The sequence below is a fragment of the Ursus americanus genome, chromosome 30 (genome assembly GCF_024610735.1).
Source record: "Ursus americanus isolate L20-20 chromosome 30, mUrsAme1.1.p, whole genome shotgun sequence".
Lineage (NCBI taxonomy): Eukaryota > Metazoa > Chordata > Mammalia > Carnivora > Ursidae > Ursus > Ursus americanus.
In genome coordinates, this window is record NC_142156.1 from 6,396,414 (window position 1) to 6,414,654 (window position 18,241).

The 18,241-nt window shown below is 44.8% G+C and overlaps 1 protein-coding gene across 2 annotated transcripts in view; it reads left to right on the top strand.

Moving 5' to 3' along the window:
- Positions 1–18,241, top strand: part of RNF185 (ring finger protein 185) — a 36,055-nt gene extending 17,814 nt beyond the window's left edge. For both annotated transcript variants that reach the window (XM_045791388.2, XM_045791389.2), the window contains exons 2-7: positions 3,844–4,066; positions 7,104–7,122; positions 8,831–8,943; positions 10,368–10,422; positions 13,721–13,838; positions 15,763–18,241. In XM_045791388.2, coding sequence (XP_045647344.1) covers positions 3,891–4,066; positions 7,104–7,122; positions 8,831–8,943; positions 10,368–10,422; positions 13,721–13,838; positions 15,763–15,860 — 579 coding nt within the window. In that variant the 5' untranslated portion in view covers positions 3,844–3,890 and the 3' untranslated portion in view covers positions 15,861–18,241. The remainder of the gene's footprint in view (positions 1–3,843; positions 4,067–7,103; positions 7,123–8,830; positions 8,944–10,367; positions 10,423–13,720; positions 13,839–15,762) is intronic.

Below are 18,241 nucleotides of genomic sequence, written 5' to 3' on the forward strand. Positions count from 1 at the left end.
TCTACTCAGAGTGGTGGAGTTAGGACTTGAACTCAGAGCTTTTCAGGATTGGGGAAACCTGGAACACTGGGAAGTTTTTTGTTTTTTTTACTTTTTTATTTTTATTTTTTTAAAGATTTTATTTGAGAGAAAGAGTGTGCACACAGGTATGTGTGCGCATGAGAAGGGGGAGGGGCAGAAGGAGAGGGAGAAGCAGACTCCCCGCTGAGCAGAGAGCCCGTCTCATTCCAGGACCCTGGGATCATGACCTGAGCCTAAGGCAGATGCTTAACCAACTGAGCCACCCAGGCGCCCCAGAAGTCTTTTTTTTTTAGATGTACTATTGCTCTTTTGTCTGATTTCAAAATTAATACATGTAAAAATGTCAGTTTTGTAAATGGGGAGGACTTAGAAAATACGTCACTACCTCTAAGCCCCCACCAATACCGATAGTCACTATTAACAGTTTGGTATGTTTTTCCACATTTTAAAAGACATTTTCTAATTTTTTTTTTTTTTTAAGATTTTATTTTATTTGACAGAGACAGCCAGCAAGAGAGGGAACACAAGCAGGGGGAGTGGGAGAGGAAGAAGCAGGCTCCTAGCAGAGGAGCCTGATGTGGGGCTTGATCTCAAAATGCTGGGATCATTCCCTGAGCCAAAGGCAGACGCTTAACGACTGCACCACCCAGGCGCCCCCATTTTCTAATATTTATATTTCATTATTGTAACGTATGTAATATTATACATACATTTTGCAATTTTTAAAAATGTTATTGTAAAAGTAATATCTGCTTGTCATAAAACATTAAAACAGGATAAGAGTAGGGGCGCCTGGGTGGCGCAGGTGTTGGGCGTCTGCCTTTGGCTCAGGGCGTGGTCCCGGCGTTCTGGGATCGAGCCCCACATCAGGCTCTTCCATTGGCCTGCTTCTTCCTCTCCCACTCCCCCTGCTTGTGTTCCCTCTCTCGCTGGCTATCTCTCTCTTTGTCAAATAAATAAATGAAATCTTTAAAAAAAAACAAACAGGATAAGAGTATAAAATTCAAAGTTCTACAGCCCCTAATCCCCAAAATAATTGTTGATAGTTTAGTGTGTGCCTTCTAGACATTTTCTGGGTGTGTGTGTATGTGTATTCTTTTATATATTTTGTTTTTACCCAAATAAGTTCAGGCACATAACTCTTCTGCAACCTAACCTTTTTAAAAAATTCCCTTTATTATGGAAATGTACAAGCACACACAAAAATAAGCTAATGGAATAAACCCCCATTCATCATCCAGCTCCAACAACCATCACCTTCTCTGTTCTTAGCCTTTTCTCTCCATTTTCACTTCTCCTCCTGGAGTATTTTAAAGCAAATCCCAAGCATCATTCCTTCATAAATATTTAAGTTTATATTTCTAGGGGTGACTGGTGGCTCAGTTGGTTAAGTATCTGCCTTTGGCTCAGATCATGATCCTGGGGTCCTGGGATCGAGCCCTGCATCAGGCTCCCTGCTCAGTAGAGAGCCTCCTTCTCCCTCTCCCTCTTCTCCTCGCTTGTGCTCTCTCTCTCTCAAATAAATAAGTAAAATCTTTTAAAAAAATAAGTATTTCTAGCAGATGACTATTTCTTAAAAATTATGCAATACCATTATCATACTCAATAAAATTGACAGTAATTCCTCAATATGAACTAATACCCAGGCTAAATCTAATTTTTGGCAGTCATGTCACAAGTGTCTTTTTACGGTGGTTTGTTTGAACCTGCTTCCAGTGAGATCCACACACTTTCAGTGGTTGGTATTTCTCAAGTCTCAATTTAGAACTCCATGTCCCACTTACGCTATTTATTTTTTAAGAACTTGGATTATTTGTCCTGTAAAAGGTCCCACAATCTAGATTTGCTGATTGCCTCCCAGAGTTGTTAAACACACGCTTCTATGCCCCGTATTTTCTGTAAGTGCATAATTTATTTTGGAGACATGATTAGAGTCTATGTTTTCAGAGTGCTTCATTGTTGGTGATATGTACTTCCTATTGCATCACATCAGGAGACTATCATTAAGATTGATCAGTGAACCAGACTTTATGATTGTCTTTCCACTTCTGTAGACACTGCCCTTAATGTTGAAGATTTTATTTATTTGAGAAACAGAAAGAGATCAGGAGCAGGAGGGGAAAGGTAAAGGGAGAAGCAGACTCCCCACTGAGCATGGACACCCCCCCCCCCCGCCCCGATGCAGAACTTGATCCCAGGACACTGGGCTCGTGACCTGTGATGAAGGCAGACGCTTAACTGACTAAGCCACCCAGGTGCCCAGCACAGTTCTCAATTTTAAAAGATAAACATATTTTAAAGAAGCTCATACAGGTCAGGTACTTGAGCTGAAAGGACATGTGAAGGCCATAACATGGCCCTCAGAGGCAGGCTTCATCCTAAGAAGAGAACAGTTGTATGTGGAGAAGAAGAAGCACTGGGTCAGGAGGAAAGTCTTGGAGCTGAGGCCAGTGAGGCACTTGTGCTGCCAGCAGCCAGCTGCCCTTCTGGGACATTATGTAAAATGATGTAACTGAGTGAAAAAGTGACAGTGAGCCGGTCTCCTCTCCCTGCTCAAGTCACTGAGCTGCTGTGGTGGTGAGGGATGCTTGTGAGTTCACAGTTCTAAGGTGCTGGTGTGTAGGAAGGATTCTTGGTCTGAGAAGACTGGCTTTTTGGTCCTTAACATCTTCAAACTTTGGAACCTGGAATCAGAGCAGCCTTTTGGTGCTCCAGTGGTGAGTCCCACACTTACGGTAGGGCCGCCTGCTTTGGAAAGAGTGGATGAGATGACCTGGAGCAGCAGTCCCAGAGCTGGAAGGTGACAACTAGGAGACCATGTAGTCCCGTGCCTCAGTTTATAGATGAGAACACTGTGGCCCACAGAGGAGGAGGGATGTTCTCAGAACACCTAGTAAGCTGGAGGCTCAGCTGAAGCCAGCATCCAAGCTGCTTGTTCTCTGGCTGTGATAACCAGCCAGCATCTCCTACTTGGAATTTCTAAGATGGGGGGAGTGGCCAGACCAAACTCTCGACAGATTCTTAATCTGCACCCAGAATTTCGGGGTATCCTTTGTATTGTTGATCTTATCCTCCTTCTTGTTTAGCGCTGGCAGGTTCTTTGGAGGCAATATTGAACAACTGTCTGTTTCTCCCAGCACTTGTTGGCCAGCTTGATCTGTGGTGATACAGTGGTTTGAATTCAGACTGGGAATCATGAGTCCCGGTTTCAGCTGCACATTAGTCCATTAGAGGACAGGTCTTGGGCTTCAATTTCCTGAAGAGATTGGACCAGATCAAGTTTGCCCAAAGCATTATATGAATGTGCCAGATGATTTCCGTATGGGGATAAATAGCTTTTCTGTCATTATATGTTTGTATTTATCTTTCACTTATGGTAACTGGTTTTCTGTGTACAGCAGTGACATAAGCCTTGTGGTCTAAGCAGATTCACCCACTAATACAGAGGCAGTCCAAAGTTAGAGGACAGCCTATGAACATTTAGTTTTATTGAGCACATTACCTGGATTGGTTATCCTGGGAGAGTGTAAAGACGTGAGAAAGGGTCTCAGTTCCTTTAGAGAGCCATCTGGATGGAGGGTGTTCTGTATTCATACAGTGTGTTTGTGTGGTACCTTTTAGGCTGTGTTCATGAAAGTTTTTGAGTCATTGTTATCTGGAGTAGTGCCCCTCAAGTATCATCCTCTGCAGCCCCTGAAAAGTCTGTCTAAGGGTTCAGTCATAATCTGAACTTCTGGAGCTGAGAGAAGATGGGGGTATTGCCATGGAAGCTGGGGAGAGTGGGCTGCAGAAATTGGCAATCAAGGGCTCTCTTCTTTTCAGGATTTTCCTTGGGAGAATCTTCAGTCAGAGTTTGCTGACAGCCAGGGATGGCGAGCAAGGGGCCCTCGGCCTCTGCATCCCCTGAGAACTCCAGTGCAGGGGGGCCCAGCGGTAGCAGCAATGGTGCTGGTGAGAGTGGAGGGCAGGACAGCACCTTCGAGTGCAACATCTGCCTGGACACAGCAAAGGACGCCGTCATCAGCCTGTGTGGCCACCTCTTCTGGTGAGTACCCCTGCCACCCCTCCCAGAAGATACACTTCCAAGTTTAGAAAGCCTGTGGCCTGGGCAGCTTTGGAACAAGAGATTTCCCACCCACTTTGGGTCTCCTGATACAATCAGGTCCAAGAAGCAGGAGCCCTGGGTTCTTATCCCAGTTCTGCTGATGAGCTGAGTGGCCTTGGGCAAATCCTGCCCCCACTCTGGACTCTGTACTCCCACCTCTAAAGTGAAAATACTCACCAGTTAGTAAGCAATTACTGTGTGCCACTTGCTGTGCTGAGCGAAGAGACAGCGTGTGCAGTGGTTATACTGTGCTACACTGTACAGCAAGGACAGTGGAGCCAGACGTCCTTGTTCTGAATCCTGACTCTCTCACTTCCCTGCTGGATGACCTTGGGCAAGGTGCTTACACACAGTCTGTTTCATTTTACGGGGTTGTTTGTGAGCAATCAAATGACTCAAAATACATAAAAAGCTTAGAAGAGCACATAGCACACACTAAATAGAATGTGTTAGCAATGATCCTAATAATTGTTGCTATATTTTATGTATGTCAAAATGAAGTGGCAGGGTCAGTTTCGTTCTGGCCTCCATCATTATAGAAGTCCCTCCTGGATCTGAGGATCTGGGTAAATGTTGAGATTTTATTCTTCTCCCTTGATTTTGAGCTGGACCTTGAAGGGTGAATTGGGCTAAGTGGAGGGGTAAGAATGGCAGATAAGGCAGAGTATGTGCCCCACAAGGCAAGCATTTTCTAGGGATAGACATGCAGTCTTGGTTATGAGACTTTGAGACCCTGAAACTGCTGTGTACCTCAGATAGCGCCCTGGATAGGGGCTGGGAAGTATTAGGGAACAAGAGTGGTTAAGGGAGGGTTGGGCCAGATTATCAAACCCAGATTTGATTGAGTAGGACATAAGACTGTAGGATATTTTTGAGCAGGGAAGTGGTGCGAAGGAAAGGGTCATTTAAGTAGTATATTTAAGGGAGTTGAAGATAAAGAGATAAATTTATTGACTAAATAGAATGGGGTAGATTTTGTTCTGGCAGCTCTTGTGCTAATCATTAAGTTATATGCAGAAACTGTTGTTTACTAGAAATTGGAGATTCTCTGGGCCATTATAAAACCAGGACTTGAAACAAGTGACAACATTAAGAATAAATCAAGGTACCATGAGAAAGAACACAGATTCTAAAATTAAACAGATGCTTCCTATCAGAGTGGTTTGTCCCTGGGCAAATCTTCAAGCCTCTCTGTACCTCAGTTTCCTCATCTGTAAAATGGAAATAATTATACTTTGTCATAGGTTCATATGGCCCTCCAGTAACATTAACAAATGAAAAGCTGGTCAGCCGTGCCCTGGCACACAATAATTGCTTAATAAATTGAAGCAGGGGCGCCTGGGTAGCGCAGTCGTTAGGTGTCTGCCTTCGGCTCAGGGCGTGATCCCGGTATTCTGGGATCAAGTCCCACATCGGGCTCCTCCACTGGCAGCCTGCTTCTTCCTCTCCCACTCCCCCTGCTTGTGTTCCCTCTCTCGGTGGCTGTCTATCTCTGTCAAACAAATAAATAAAAAATCTTTAAAAAAAATTAATTGAAGCGATCACCATCTTTGTTATAATTTTGAACTTTCCCCTACAGGAAAGTCACCTCCACTTCTCCCCTACAGCCTTCAAGGGAAGGCCGTTGGAGATCTGCTGTGACTTGGGGTGCCTTGGGCTCAGTTAGGAATGACGTTGCAAGGTTAACGTAGGAGTCAAATTCAGATGTGTCTGTTACATCCAGGGAGATTGCATGTCTGGATGGTGGGGCTAAACTGTGGTTCAGGAACTGGAAAAGGAATTAGCCTCTGAGTCCAGCAAATATTACTCAGCTAGAGGAGTCATGTTTAATGAGGGACAGAAACCATGTCCACGTTTTCCCCTGTCCTGGCACACAGGAGCTATGCAGTGGATATCTGTTAGTTGGATGAATAAGTCAAGCGAGTAAAAGTGAAAAATCTGAGTTACAGTAACTTTTCCTTCAATTCTGTAAATGTCCTTTTTTGCACCCAGTGCTGGGTAATAGAAGTGGCAATAAACTGGAGACTTACTTTTTAGTCCTGGTGCCGCAGGGAAGTTGTTTCTTATTTCTGAGTTTGGTTTTCTCATTTGAAAAATGAGAGACTGAGCAGCAATTCATTGTAGTACAACTCGTTAAGCTGTGAGGTAGCCCTTTTTGCCAAGCAGCATCCCCATCCTTTTCATTATTTAAAGACTTTTTTAAATAATAAACTTGAACTTTTAAACTACTTCCTACCAGCAGACCACTCAAGGTTGAGGACAGCCTGAAGATTTTCTTTTTTTTTTTTTTTTTAAAGATTTTATTTATTCGACAGAGATAGAGACAGACAGCCAGCGAGAGAGGGAACACAAGCAGGGGGAGTGGGAGAGGAAGAAGCAGGCTCATAGCAAAGGAGCCTGATGTGGGGCTCGATCCCATAACGCCAGGATCACGCCCTGAGCCGAAGGCAGACGCCCAACCGCTGTGCCACCCAGGCGCCCCAGCCTGAAGATTTTCTTAAACCAGATCTAGAGTCACATATGTGAGCCTTAGGAGGTTATGAACCCACTGAAATGGAGTCTAAAATAGTATGTGTATGTGTGTATGAGAATGCCCCCAGGAATTTTTTGCACAGAGGGTCTTTAACCTATACTGGATTCCTTCACAGGTCACAATCCCTCAAAGGTTGACTTGTGGAGAAGCTGGTCTGGGATGTCTAGGACCAGGGGGTCCTTTACAAGTAGGATCCCAGGGGTAGAGACTTGGGTCTTGTCTCTATCGCCTAATTTTTCCTGTGATTTTTAGCCCAGTCTTTTCTAATTTCTGATACTAGTGATTCCCCACAGAGACTCATGGCATTGCAGTGCTCCACAGTTCCACCATGTGTTCCCATTTTTCTGCTCCCACCCTCGGTGTTTCTGCTAATGAAAGCATTTTTCTTCCTTTACCCCCATTCTCTTTCTTCTTGATGACTGGTTGCCCTGGGGACTCTGGCAGTTGGCCGTGTTTACATCAGGTAAGATGCATTTCATTTTACTTTGTCTTTCATCAGCTATGGTTGCACAAGACACCCCTAGTCTCAGGAGACTACTGTCAGAAGCTGCAATCTCCCCTGTTTGTGGGCTCATTTGCTTGTTTTACTCCCCCCTCCCAACACTCTTTATACACCTGCCCACTGACAGGTACTTGCTAAAAACAAGGGGTCCATGTAGTACCTGGGATGGTCCTGACTCTGTTACCGATGGTAAAGCCTTAACAGGCCACCACCTCTCTGGCTCATAGTTCCGCATCTGTAGATTAGGTTGGATCTGATAGTATTTTAGGTTTTTATTTTTGAGATTCTGCCTCTACAAAAAGAACCTCCTAGCATATCAACTATACTCCCTACCCATAAAGGTCTTGAAAATGTTAGGAAGGGAGAAATTTTTTTGGTCTCAACAGAGAGCTTTTGTGAGAGGGGGAAAAAGTCTGTTTTCCCAGCTTTAGATTATGATGAAAACCAGTCAGTTAAGTATTCACCAAACCCAGGCACATGCTTGGTGAGACAGAGCAGGGCCTGGCATTCACAACTGGCTGTGAATAATCACTGAGCTGTCTCCACGGTTGTTGGCAAAAGAGCCCCACACTAGTAGGTGGCTTAGGAATGTAGGGGGAGGACAGAAGTTCCAGAGCTCTAGAGCCTTAGAATCTAGGTGGGAGAAAGAAGCAAGGGAAATAAGAGAGGGGTTCCCACTACGTTCAGGGCTGTGCATTCTGACTGCAGCGGAACCTAGTAAATTTATAAATTTATGTGCTGGAAATTTATAAAGAGCGCATAAAGTAAGTTTTGAAGCTTTCAACAGTTGGATAAAGGAAGTGGGATATAAAATCATTAAATGCTACTTTCTCCTTGGCCCTGAAATCCTAGATTTACATTTATATAATAAACTTCATATCATTTGATCTAAAGATGGCAATTTATGTTCTGACATAAATGTTGATAAAATATATATGAATTAAATTATTCAAAGACACTACAGATAACATGTTTTTATCATTTTTATTTTATTTTAGAGAAAGTTAAGCAGAATGTTTTTTAACCAGTGAAAGAGCCTGGGAAGCCCAAAACAGAATTCTGGTGTTTTTAATATTGGAAGAAATAGTTGAATGCAAAATCAGTGAAAGTACATAAAAAACACTAAGCAAATTTAGATAATAAGCAAAGTCTATCTTTTAGCACATAGTAAATCACCAGAAAATGGTGAGGTTATGTCTAGATGCTGATGTCTGGGATACAAAGTTGTTGAGGAAATGCTGTAAAAATGAGAAATCACAGAAAGAAAAATTTGACTGCCAGGATAATACAGTTAATCTGTTGGGGAAGGCAGAGATCTAAAGTTCATTGTACCAGCACCCACAGCCTAAACTGAGGCTGGGTCTGTCAGTCCCCTTGACACAGCTCCAGGCTTGCAGTTCCTTCTTGCTGTGTTGCAGGGAGACCCTAAAAGTAATGAAGCATGAGGAAGCCTGTTGAATTATGAGGTGTTGAAAAGCAAGTTTGATTTCACCACTAGTAAATATTTATTCAGTGCCAGGACCAGGAATTAGAGACTTGGGTTCCTTGAAGTATTCCCTGCTGGTACTGGTGTTTCCAATTTGAGGCCTCTGGTCCGTGTTGTTCTGCTGGCTATGATTGCTCTGTAGGGGGCTTGCACCATTCATGCATTTTTCTCTCCTGTTTGCAGTGGTTGGAGACCAGACCTAACAGACAAGTGTGTCCAGTTTGCAAAGCCGGCATCAGCCGAGATAAGGTCATCCCGCTCTATGGCAGGGGCAGCACTGGCCAGCAGGACCCCAGGTGAGGCCTTGGGACACCTCTCACACCCACTCCTCCCTTTGGACATGAATTCACTTCCATTCAACACCTTCCCACTCCACCCTTTACTAGTGCTTACATACCCTCAATTTTGAGGCAATTGGGATCCAGATGGGAGTTCATGAGGAAGGGAGGGAAGCCGTATTGCTCCTCACTGGGCTGTAATACGAATATCCACTGAGCGTCTGCCAGCGAGCAGGCAATGTGCTAGGCAGTGCGCAAGATATTACAATTGTAAGTATGCAGAGTGCTGTGAAGGAGCAGCTTGGGAAGTAGGGTGTCTAGCAGGAGAGTCTGCAAGGAGGGGGCTTGTTGCAGCAGTGATATATAAAGTACGGAGGGAGGAGGGGACAGGAGGTCTGGGAGGCTTAGTGGAGCTTGAGGTGTGAATGGGTCTGTCATTCTACAAACACAAGTTCTGAGAGTCCTTCATGGTCTGGTCACACACATGCACACGCTCACACACCCCCGGGACTCTCCCAGCAGTGTCTCAGACCTTCTCTTACCTTACTCCAGCATACCCTGTATCCAGACATACTGGGCTTCTCTTAAAGGAGCTTGCCCTTTCACATTCATGAGCCTTTGTATTTGTTTTGCCTCTGCCTCTTCTGCCCTCCCCAGTCCTACTCAACACCTTCCTCCACTAATTTCTGTCCATCTTTAATGAGCAGCCCTGAAGTTACCTCCTCCTTGAAGTGGTCCTTCTTCCCCACATTAGTTGCTCTCACCCGTACTTCCACCCTATGTAGTTGATACCTCTATTCAAGAAGTCTCTTCCCATGCTGTATTGTGATTGGTTGTAGCCCCCTTTAAACTACAAACACCTCAAGAGTAGGGTCCATCACAGTCTTAGTGTTGGTAGTGTCCTGCCTAGTGCCTAATGGCTAACAAGCCCTCAGTCCAGTATTTTGGGGATGAGTGATAGAAGAGACCAAGACCCAGAGGCAAAAAGCAAAGTGTAGAGTACTTACCAAGGAGTAGTGGAAGGTAAAGCTAAAGTTAATAGGGCAAATCAGAGAGATCCTGAATCTCGGCTCTTTATGTTGACAGGCCATTCCTGTTTCAGTTTGGATTTGGGATTTTTAACATTAATGACCCCTATATTACACAGGTCCAGGGAAGGTGTCCGGCTAGCATTCATAACCAGTTTGGGCCAGGCTCCTATAAGAGGAGTAGGCTGTAGTGCAACATGATGAACATCTTAGAATAAGCAGATTTTTTTCCTGCTTTTCTACACAGTTGGAAAAACAGTTGCAAGTAGAATGAAGGTTAGAATTTAGTTTAATTTGGTGTAAGTTCATGTGCTGGGCACGGTGGACCTGACCCTGTTGGTGAAGGGCTCCTGCCCCACTTGGAATAGCTGAAAGCATTTTATAATTATTTATTTTACAATATTTCTGTTTCAGAGAGAAGACCCCTCCCCGTCCTCAAGGACAGAGGCCAGAGCCAGAGAACAGAGGGGTGAGGAACATTCTAGGAGAAGCTTCTAGAAATGAGCTTATGGCTTTAGAAGTTTCCATCTTGGCCCTATACGTTTTCTCCTTGATTATAAAAGTAAAGGAAAATGTGAAATATGCAAAGGAAAAGGGGGGGAAAATCACTTATAATCACACCATCCAGAGATGATTACTGGAAATATTTTGGTCTGTTTTCTTTTCTCTTGTTCTGTAATTATATATACACACATATAAATTTTATAGATCTATTTATGTACATGTATTTTATAGATGTATTGTGTATACATATGTTTTTATTTTTTACAATACTTGGCTCCTGTTTTGTAGCTCTTTTTTAAAATTTCATTCATTCTGTATTAAGTGCCTTCAATGTGCTGGGCATTATTCTAGGCACTGGTGATAGATCAATGAATATAGCAGAGATTCCCTGCCCTTAGGAAGTTTATATCAGAGAGAGGGAAACTTTTAATGACATATCTTGAGATTTTTTTTTTTTTAAAGATTTTATTTATTTATTTGACAGAGAGAGAGACAGCCAGCAAGAGAGGGAACACAGGCAGGGGGAGTGGGAGAGGAAGAAGCAGGCTCCCAGGGAATGAGCCTGATGTGGGGCTCGATCCCAGGACTCTGGGATCACGCCCTGAGCCGAAGGCAGACACTTAACGACTGAGCCACCCAGGCGCGCCCCGTATCTTGAGATTTTACATGCAGTAATATTTTATTTAAAGGCTGTTTAGTGTTCAGTTGTATGAACTTAACATTATTTGATCCTTTGTTGGACACTTAGCTCTTTCCTTTTTTTTATTTTAAAAATACTCTGATGAACATTTTTGAGCAGGTTTGTAGTTATTTTACTAGGATGAATTTTGGGAAAAACCACTAGCTCAAAAAATTTGCTCATTTAAATCAGATGTTGATGTTAAAATTTTCTTGTTAAAATATTAAAGAAATTGTGAAAGCAAAATATTTATCCACACTACCAGAATCCCCAAAGAAGTATATTTTCATTTCTCCAGATTAAAGTATTAAAAAGTTCGAGGGAAAATACCTATCTGTGTCTTGTCCACATCCCTGCATATTGTCCTGAGCAGACTTGTGACCATAGTGTTCAGTTTTGTCTGATAATTTGGTCACAAGAGTTTGTCATTTCCCCACAAGAATTAAGAGCATGGGTTTTTGGATCATATTGACCTAGTTTTTTATCTAAACGCTTCCCCCCTTGACTACCAGGTGACATCACTTTAACTTTCTCAGGCTCTGTTTCTCAACAGAGACCATTGGCTCCTAACCTCAGGAAGCCAGAGGCCCTGGCCTTAATGACTTACGTGCAGCGACCAGTGATGCTTAAAACTATATTGCCCCAGGAGCATAAACCCAGCAAATGTGAGGACTTGTGGAATTGTGTAGAGGTTGCTGAAAGGGAGGCCAGGGGGTCAGTCCTTGGGATTGCCCTCAATGAAGTGGTAGTTCCTGATGAAACAGTTGCACCTTCCTGGGTAAGGCAGCCACGGTCCCAGGAGCCCTTAAACTCAACCATGCTGGGTCTGAGTAGGAGGCATTTCTGCACTAAGGAGATGGAAAACTGGTTGTTTTTCTTCTCTGTGGGCTTGCCCTCATGTTATATTTGCTGTTACGCTTTATAGGTAGTGCCGCCCAGCAAGACATTTGGAGCTGGATGCCAGGCTGCTTGGTATGGCATAGGGAATAGTCACTTTCATGACTTGCAAAAGACCCACAAATGAAGGCCGTGGAGAGCAGTTGACCCAATACATTTTCTTCTTATTATTTTTTAATCTTTTGTTCTAAAGATCTACCTAGGGGGGCACCTGGGAGGCTCAGTTGTTAAGTGCCTGCCTTCGGCTCAGGTCATGATCCCAGGGTCCTGGGACAGAGCCCCGTGTAGGGCTCCCTGCTCAGTGGGAAGTCTGCTTCTCCCTCTCCCACTCCCCTTGCTTGTGTTCCCTTTCTCACTGTCTCTCTCTCTGTCAGATAAATAAGTAAAATCTTTAAAAATTAAAAAAAAATTAAGAAAAAATCTACCTAGGGATGTGGGGGAGGAGAGAAAATTTTTGTAAAACATGCACAATAATTAAAAGTATGGGTTTTCAGATCGTATTGACCTAGTTTCTGATCTAAACTCTAACCCTTCTACTTGCTCCGCAACCTTGGTCAAGATAGAAAATGGGTTACTTATTCACAGTGTTACAATTCCTACTGAGTCTTTTCATATGAAAGATGACGCAGTATAGAACATGTTATGGGAGGGGAAAGCTGAAGACGATACACCCAACTGCTGACAGTGGTTATTGGGGAGAGCATGGCCATGAAATGGTGCATAAGGAGACTTCTATGTCAATTATTCCTCTAATGTGTAAGTTTCTTTTAACAAGCATATATATAAAAATAATCGGGAAAAAATTGGTGTTTTATGTTTTTTAAATTCTTTGTAAAAATATGAAAACTTTGAGGGAAAATACTTACCTGTTTAGATCTTGTTCCCATACCTGCATGTTGGCATGTACTTGTTACCATAATGTTCAGTTTTGTCTGGTAGCTTGATCACAGGAGTTTTTCTCTGTTGCTGCATAGTCAGCATGATGGTCTTTAGAGAGTGTGTATCAAGATTTTGATCATGGGGGCGCCTGGGTGGCACAGCGGTTAAGCGTCTGCCTTCGGCTCAGGGCGTGATCCCGGCGTTGTGGGATCGAGCCCCACATCAGGCTCCTCCACTATGAGCCTGCTTCTTCCTCTCCCACTCCCCCTGCTTGTGTTCCCTCTCTTGCTGGCTGTCTCTATCTCTGTCAAATAAATAAATAAAATCTTAAAAAAAAAAAAAAAAAGATTTTGATCATGACATCCATTGTTGGTTAATTAGGGTTCCACTTTTTTGCTATTACCAATAATGTGCAGCTTGTTCCAGTGTTCCCTTGTAATTAGGTGTAGGGGTTGTTGCCAATTTTGCTGTTATAAAGCATTTAGAAAATTTTACTAAGGTGGGATTCTGGGAAAAAACCTGGTGATCTAAGAACCCTGACTTGCATCAGCAGATTGTTTTACTTTGGGCCAGAGCCAGTCCTTTTTGGCCTTCACAACTCCTTAGCTGGGACCCCTTGCAGGCCAAAAGGGCAGAGGGGCCACCAGGTTTCCTCTGCCCTGTAGTCTAAATGGGAGGAAAAAATGTTCCCCTTTGGAAGCAGGTGGCAGAGGGTAGGGAGGAGAGGCAGATGCCACTTGCAGGTGACATGTTTGACAGGTGCAGGAGAAACATGCTGCTTCTTCTGAATTGCATTTCTTCCATACAGGGATTTCAAGGATTTGGATTTGGAGATGGTGGCTTCCAGATGTCTTTTGGAATTGGGGCATTTCCTTTTGGGATATTTGCCACAGCATTTAACATAAATGATGGGCGGCCTCCTCCAGGTAAGACCCTGCTTCCGTGGTAATTCTGCTTGAAGGCTCCTTGGAACTCATTAGTATGCAGATTACAGATAACTATCACTGCTTGGTCGATCAGCCTTTTCAAAATGTGAACTCTTTTCAGATTACAGGTAGTCATGATAATGTATATTGCCCACTTACTAAATATTAGGTGTGTTCCAAGTGCTTTCATCACAAACACAGGGGCTCCTCAACACAAGCCTGTGGGATGGGTGTGCATTTAGCTCCATCTTCAAATCAGAAAATGCTCAGTATGTTTCCCAAGACCTACTCTCTGCCTATAAAATGAAAAAGAATAAAATGATACCCAGGATACCTAGCTGAAGAAAAGCCTAGTCCTGTGCACGTAACGTTTAGGGGCAGAGAGGAGAGAGACAACCTACCAGGATTCAGGGCCTTTTTATTCTGTGGCATCTCTGTCCAGCTTCCCTCAGGATACATGTGGGGCTGGTTCCAAGTCCTACCCCTTTGGGAATCCTTTCTCCCTTTCTAGGTCTGTTACCTGCCACTACCTTTCTCTCTCCAGCCAGCTTAAAGGTGCCAGCTGCATTCCATGTAGAGCAGGGCAGCAAGGTGGGTGCCCTGTACTTTATCCCAGTCTGACACCTGGGCCAAGATCCTTACCATGGAGTCTGCAGAGGTGCTGAAGTCGTTTGAGCTCTGCTTGCACTCATTGGAACCCAGAGTGTGTGCTGGGCACAGTGTGTGGTTGCTGGCCAGGAGCTTATGCTCTTAGGGACAGAAACCTTCTCCTGGGGCATCCCAGTTTTCCTCGGTCCCTACCCTGGTGCTTGGCACATTGCAGGCAATCAGTAAGTCTTTGTTGACTGACTACCTGCATGAATCATCAGAGCACCTACCTGGGGAATAGTACAGCCCCAAGAGGTCTTGGAATGCCCTTCCTTACCTCCTCCACCTCAAGGGTTTCTCCTTTGTTTATGCATTTTATCAAAGGAAGGAGACCCCACATGGACAGGTGTGCTCTGCCCTGAAGGAGGGACAGGGCATTATGCCAGCAGCAAGAACCCACTTGGCAGCTTGCTTCCCTTCTTCTTGGTTCAAGGCTCACCCTGGGTTCCTTAGGTAAAGAGAGTTCTACAGCCATGCTGGACTCTGGATCAGTTTATCCCCCTGCCACAATCATAGTTTTCCTTTGTCATATTTGATAAAATTTGCCCATCCTAGATATAGATTTCTTACTCTCCTTCCCCCAGAGTCTGGACAGGGAGCTCTACATAGTAGCTTTTCTCAAAGCAGGGAGGAGTGGAAGCCTAGCTCAGCCCCTAGTTTGCTGTGTGATGGGCGAGACAAGTCACTTTGCTTGTCTGGGCTCTACTTCTCTTCTCTGGAAAAGGAAGGCACTCATATGTGGGGCTCTCTGCACCTCCCCCCCCGCCCCTGGCTCAAAGTGCCAGGATCTAGAGACTCCATGACTCACAGGATAGCGTGCAGAGAGGCTGAGAGCATGACTGTGGGGCTCTGCCACTAACAAGTGAACCTTGTGATTTGGGGCAGGTCACCTCATACTTGTACATCAATTTCTTCTTACACAAAATGGGAATACTAATACCCACCAAGCAGTAATGTATGTACAAAACTCAGCACACAGAAGATGCTCAACAACAGCTTTTCTTTTATTATTTCCTCTAAGAGTTTCCTGTTCAATTTACACCTGCAGACCAAACTCTCTTAGGATAAACTGGAGACCTTGTCCTCATTGTTCTATTATTCTGCATAGCTTCATAATTCCAGTTTTGTTTTGCATAATGTTATTTGGGGTTTGGAAATCTTTTTAGTGTGCTGTCAAGAGATGAAGATTGATGCTGTTGACTTCTGGCCCAAATGGGTAGCAGTGTGCACAGCTGCAGCATTCTGACAGCCTCTCTTCTCCCTCCTGTCTCTCCAGCTGTCCCTGGAACACCCCAGTACGTGGATGAGCAGTTCCTGTCACGCCTCTTCCTGTTTGTGGCCCTAGTGATCATGTTCTGGCTCCTGATTGCCTAATGCTGGGCTCCTAGCCTACATCCATGGCAGGGCCTCTGGACTGGTGACATGCCACACCCACCCTTGATGTTTGGCTTCCTGGCTAATCCTGACCCTTGGAATCAGTGGGGTCAGTAACACATCAAGGAGTTCTGCTTCTCCATCAGAGCTTAGGGACTCAAGACCAGTTGTCAAGGACTTTGGAGTGTCGCCACTGCTGTAAACACCCTGCTATAACCTCAGTCCTTGGCATTGAGTCATCTCTCATGAGTTAGACTATGAAGTCCTGTTCCAGCCAGCTCAGCATGTCCTGACTCTGCACAAGGAAGAGGCACGAAGAGAGAAACTGTCAGTACAATTTCACCTGAGTATGTACAAAAACAAGGGGATGAACCAAATAGAAACTTTCTTTCATCTCTTTTACCCCTTGGTAACTGGCCTCCAAAATCAGTGGACTCCTCATAGAGAGAGGTTCCCCTCCATATCCCAGTGCTGCTCTGCCCTATTTGCTCCTCCTCCTTAGCAGAAATGCAAGAAATTGCTGTCCTATAAAGATTGCAATTGCAGCAGCTAAAGCTGGAGTCACTTCATGAATTCACCAGAGATCCAAAGATCTTTTATTGGCTCTGGGCCGAGCGTAGTCTCTGGCTCCAGAGAGTGGCTTGAATGACCTGCTGGTTTCTTGGAGTAGATTATCCCCGGAGACATGTAGCTTCAGTCACAGATTTCCCATCATCTTTCCATCCCAAAATATGCACGTCTGCCAGAGGACGCACAGTGGAGACTACTGCTGAGGCTGGAACTGACTACTGCTCATTAGGAAAGACCTGTCAGTGGGACTCTGGTGGGATTTGGAGCTCTCATGCAGGAACAACTGAACAAGCAGCCCTTGTCCCCAAGGCCACAGAAGCTCTGGTGCATTGTTTCAGACCCACCCAATGGAAACCGGTGGCTTTGTCAAGTCAGTTCAGCTGCATGTTGAAGACCATCTTCCCCAGAAGTCAAATTGTCCTTTATGAAGAGGTGGGAGTGGGGAGACCCACATGTTACCCTGGTTTTGGTATGGCTTGGGTGGATACCCCTGAAAACTCCTTGTATGTGTGCTAAAACCAGAGAAGCACGAAACTGCGGAACAGGCAACTCCTGATGATTTTTTAAGCCAGGTAGCATGGCCAGGCAGCATGATGATGTGGTGTGGTCTTCCCCAGGAAATTTCCAAGGGAAATGGTCTTCCCAAGCCCTTGATTTGTTTTTCCACTTCACAAACTTTTTCCTCAGAATCTGATGGAGGGAGTGATTCCAGGCAGCAGGACAGTTCACTTGTGGAGTGGTTCTCACTGTGCTGGTTAGGCCTCTTCCTAGAAATCCAGCCTCTTCCAGGAGATTCCAGGGATTGAGGGAGATGGACTTCCTCCAGGGGCCCATCACTTTACCAGTCCACACTGCTCCTGGCTCACCCCCAGTCATAGCCAACAAGTGGTAGAAAGCCCCACCTAGTTCTTTTTTCCACATGTGGCTCTGCATAGCATGTGGAAACCAAGACGTTGAGGAAGATGAGGGAAGTCCTTCTCTCCTCTCCACAGGCCCACCCCTTCTCCTCTGTACCTGTCAATGCCAGAGTTCAGTGTTTAATCAGACAAAATGTTAAGTATTGAATAGGTGGTTTGTTTGCCGAATCCATTTGGTAGGACTAAGCCACCACCAGCTTTACCATGTCCCTGATGGATTTTAAACATTCTTGGGACACCCACTCAAGAGTACTCTTCCTATCACCTCCTGGAAATCCCCAAAGTCGGGGGGGGGGGCGGGGAGGGTCCTGAATTCTCAGCGCAAGTGAATTGGTGGGATCTCTCAGTGTAGTAGCCCCACCTAGTGGTGAGAGAGGGGACTTCAGTCAGACGGGCCCAACAGAAACGGGTTTCCAGAAGAAAGGTAAAAAAGAAGGGTTGTGGATAGGAAGACAATCACTTGGACTCTTTAACAAAGTAGTAAGCCCAGGAGAACTTCACCAGCAAAGGCATCCGAGGAACCTGTAAGCAAAGCCAGGTTGGTCCTGTGCCCTTTGATTTCGAACCTTCTTGGTCCCCACTCACCTTCTACTGGGAGCTGGGGCAGGATAGCCAACTTGGGACTGCTGGCCCAGCCCCAACAGGAAGCCCCCTTCCCACCACCCCTCTGCAGGTTCACCACCCTGCCTGTCTGCCAAGGCAGTTTTCCTTTCTTTCGTGTGTTGTCTATGTTCTTGGTCTCCATCCCCTCCTGCCACCTTTGTGGATTAGGACCAGGTCCCACCCACAGTCAGAAAATGACACCATGTACAGTGGCACACCTTGACCAGTCACTAAAATTTTCACTGTTGTGAAAGTGATTTGATTTAGAATTAAACAAATGGTTTTACATTA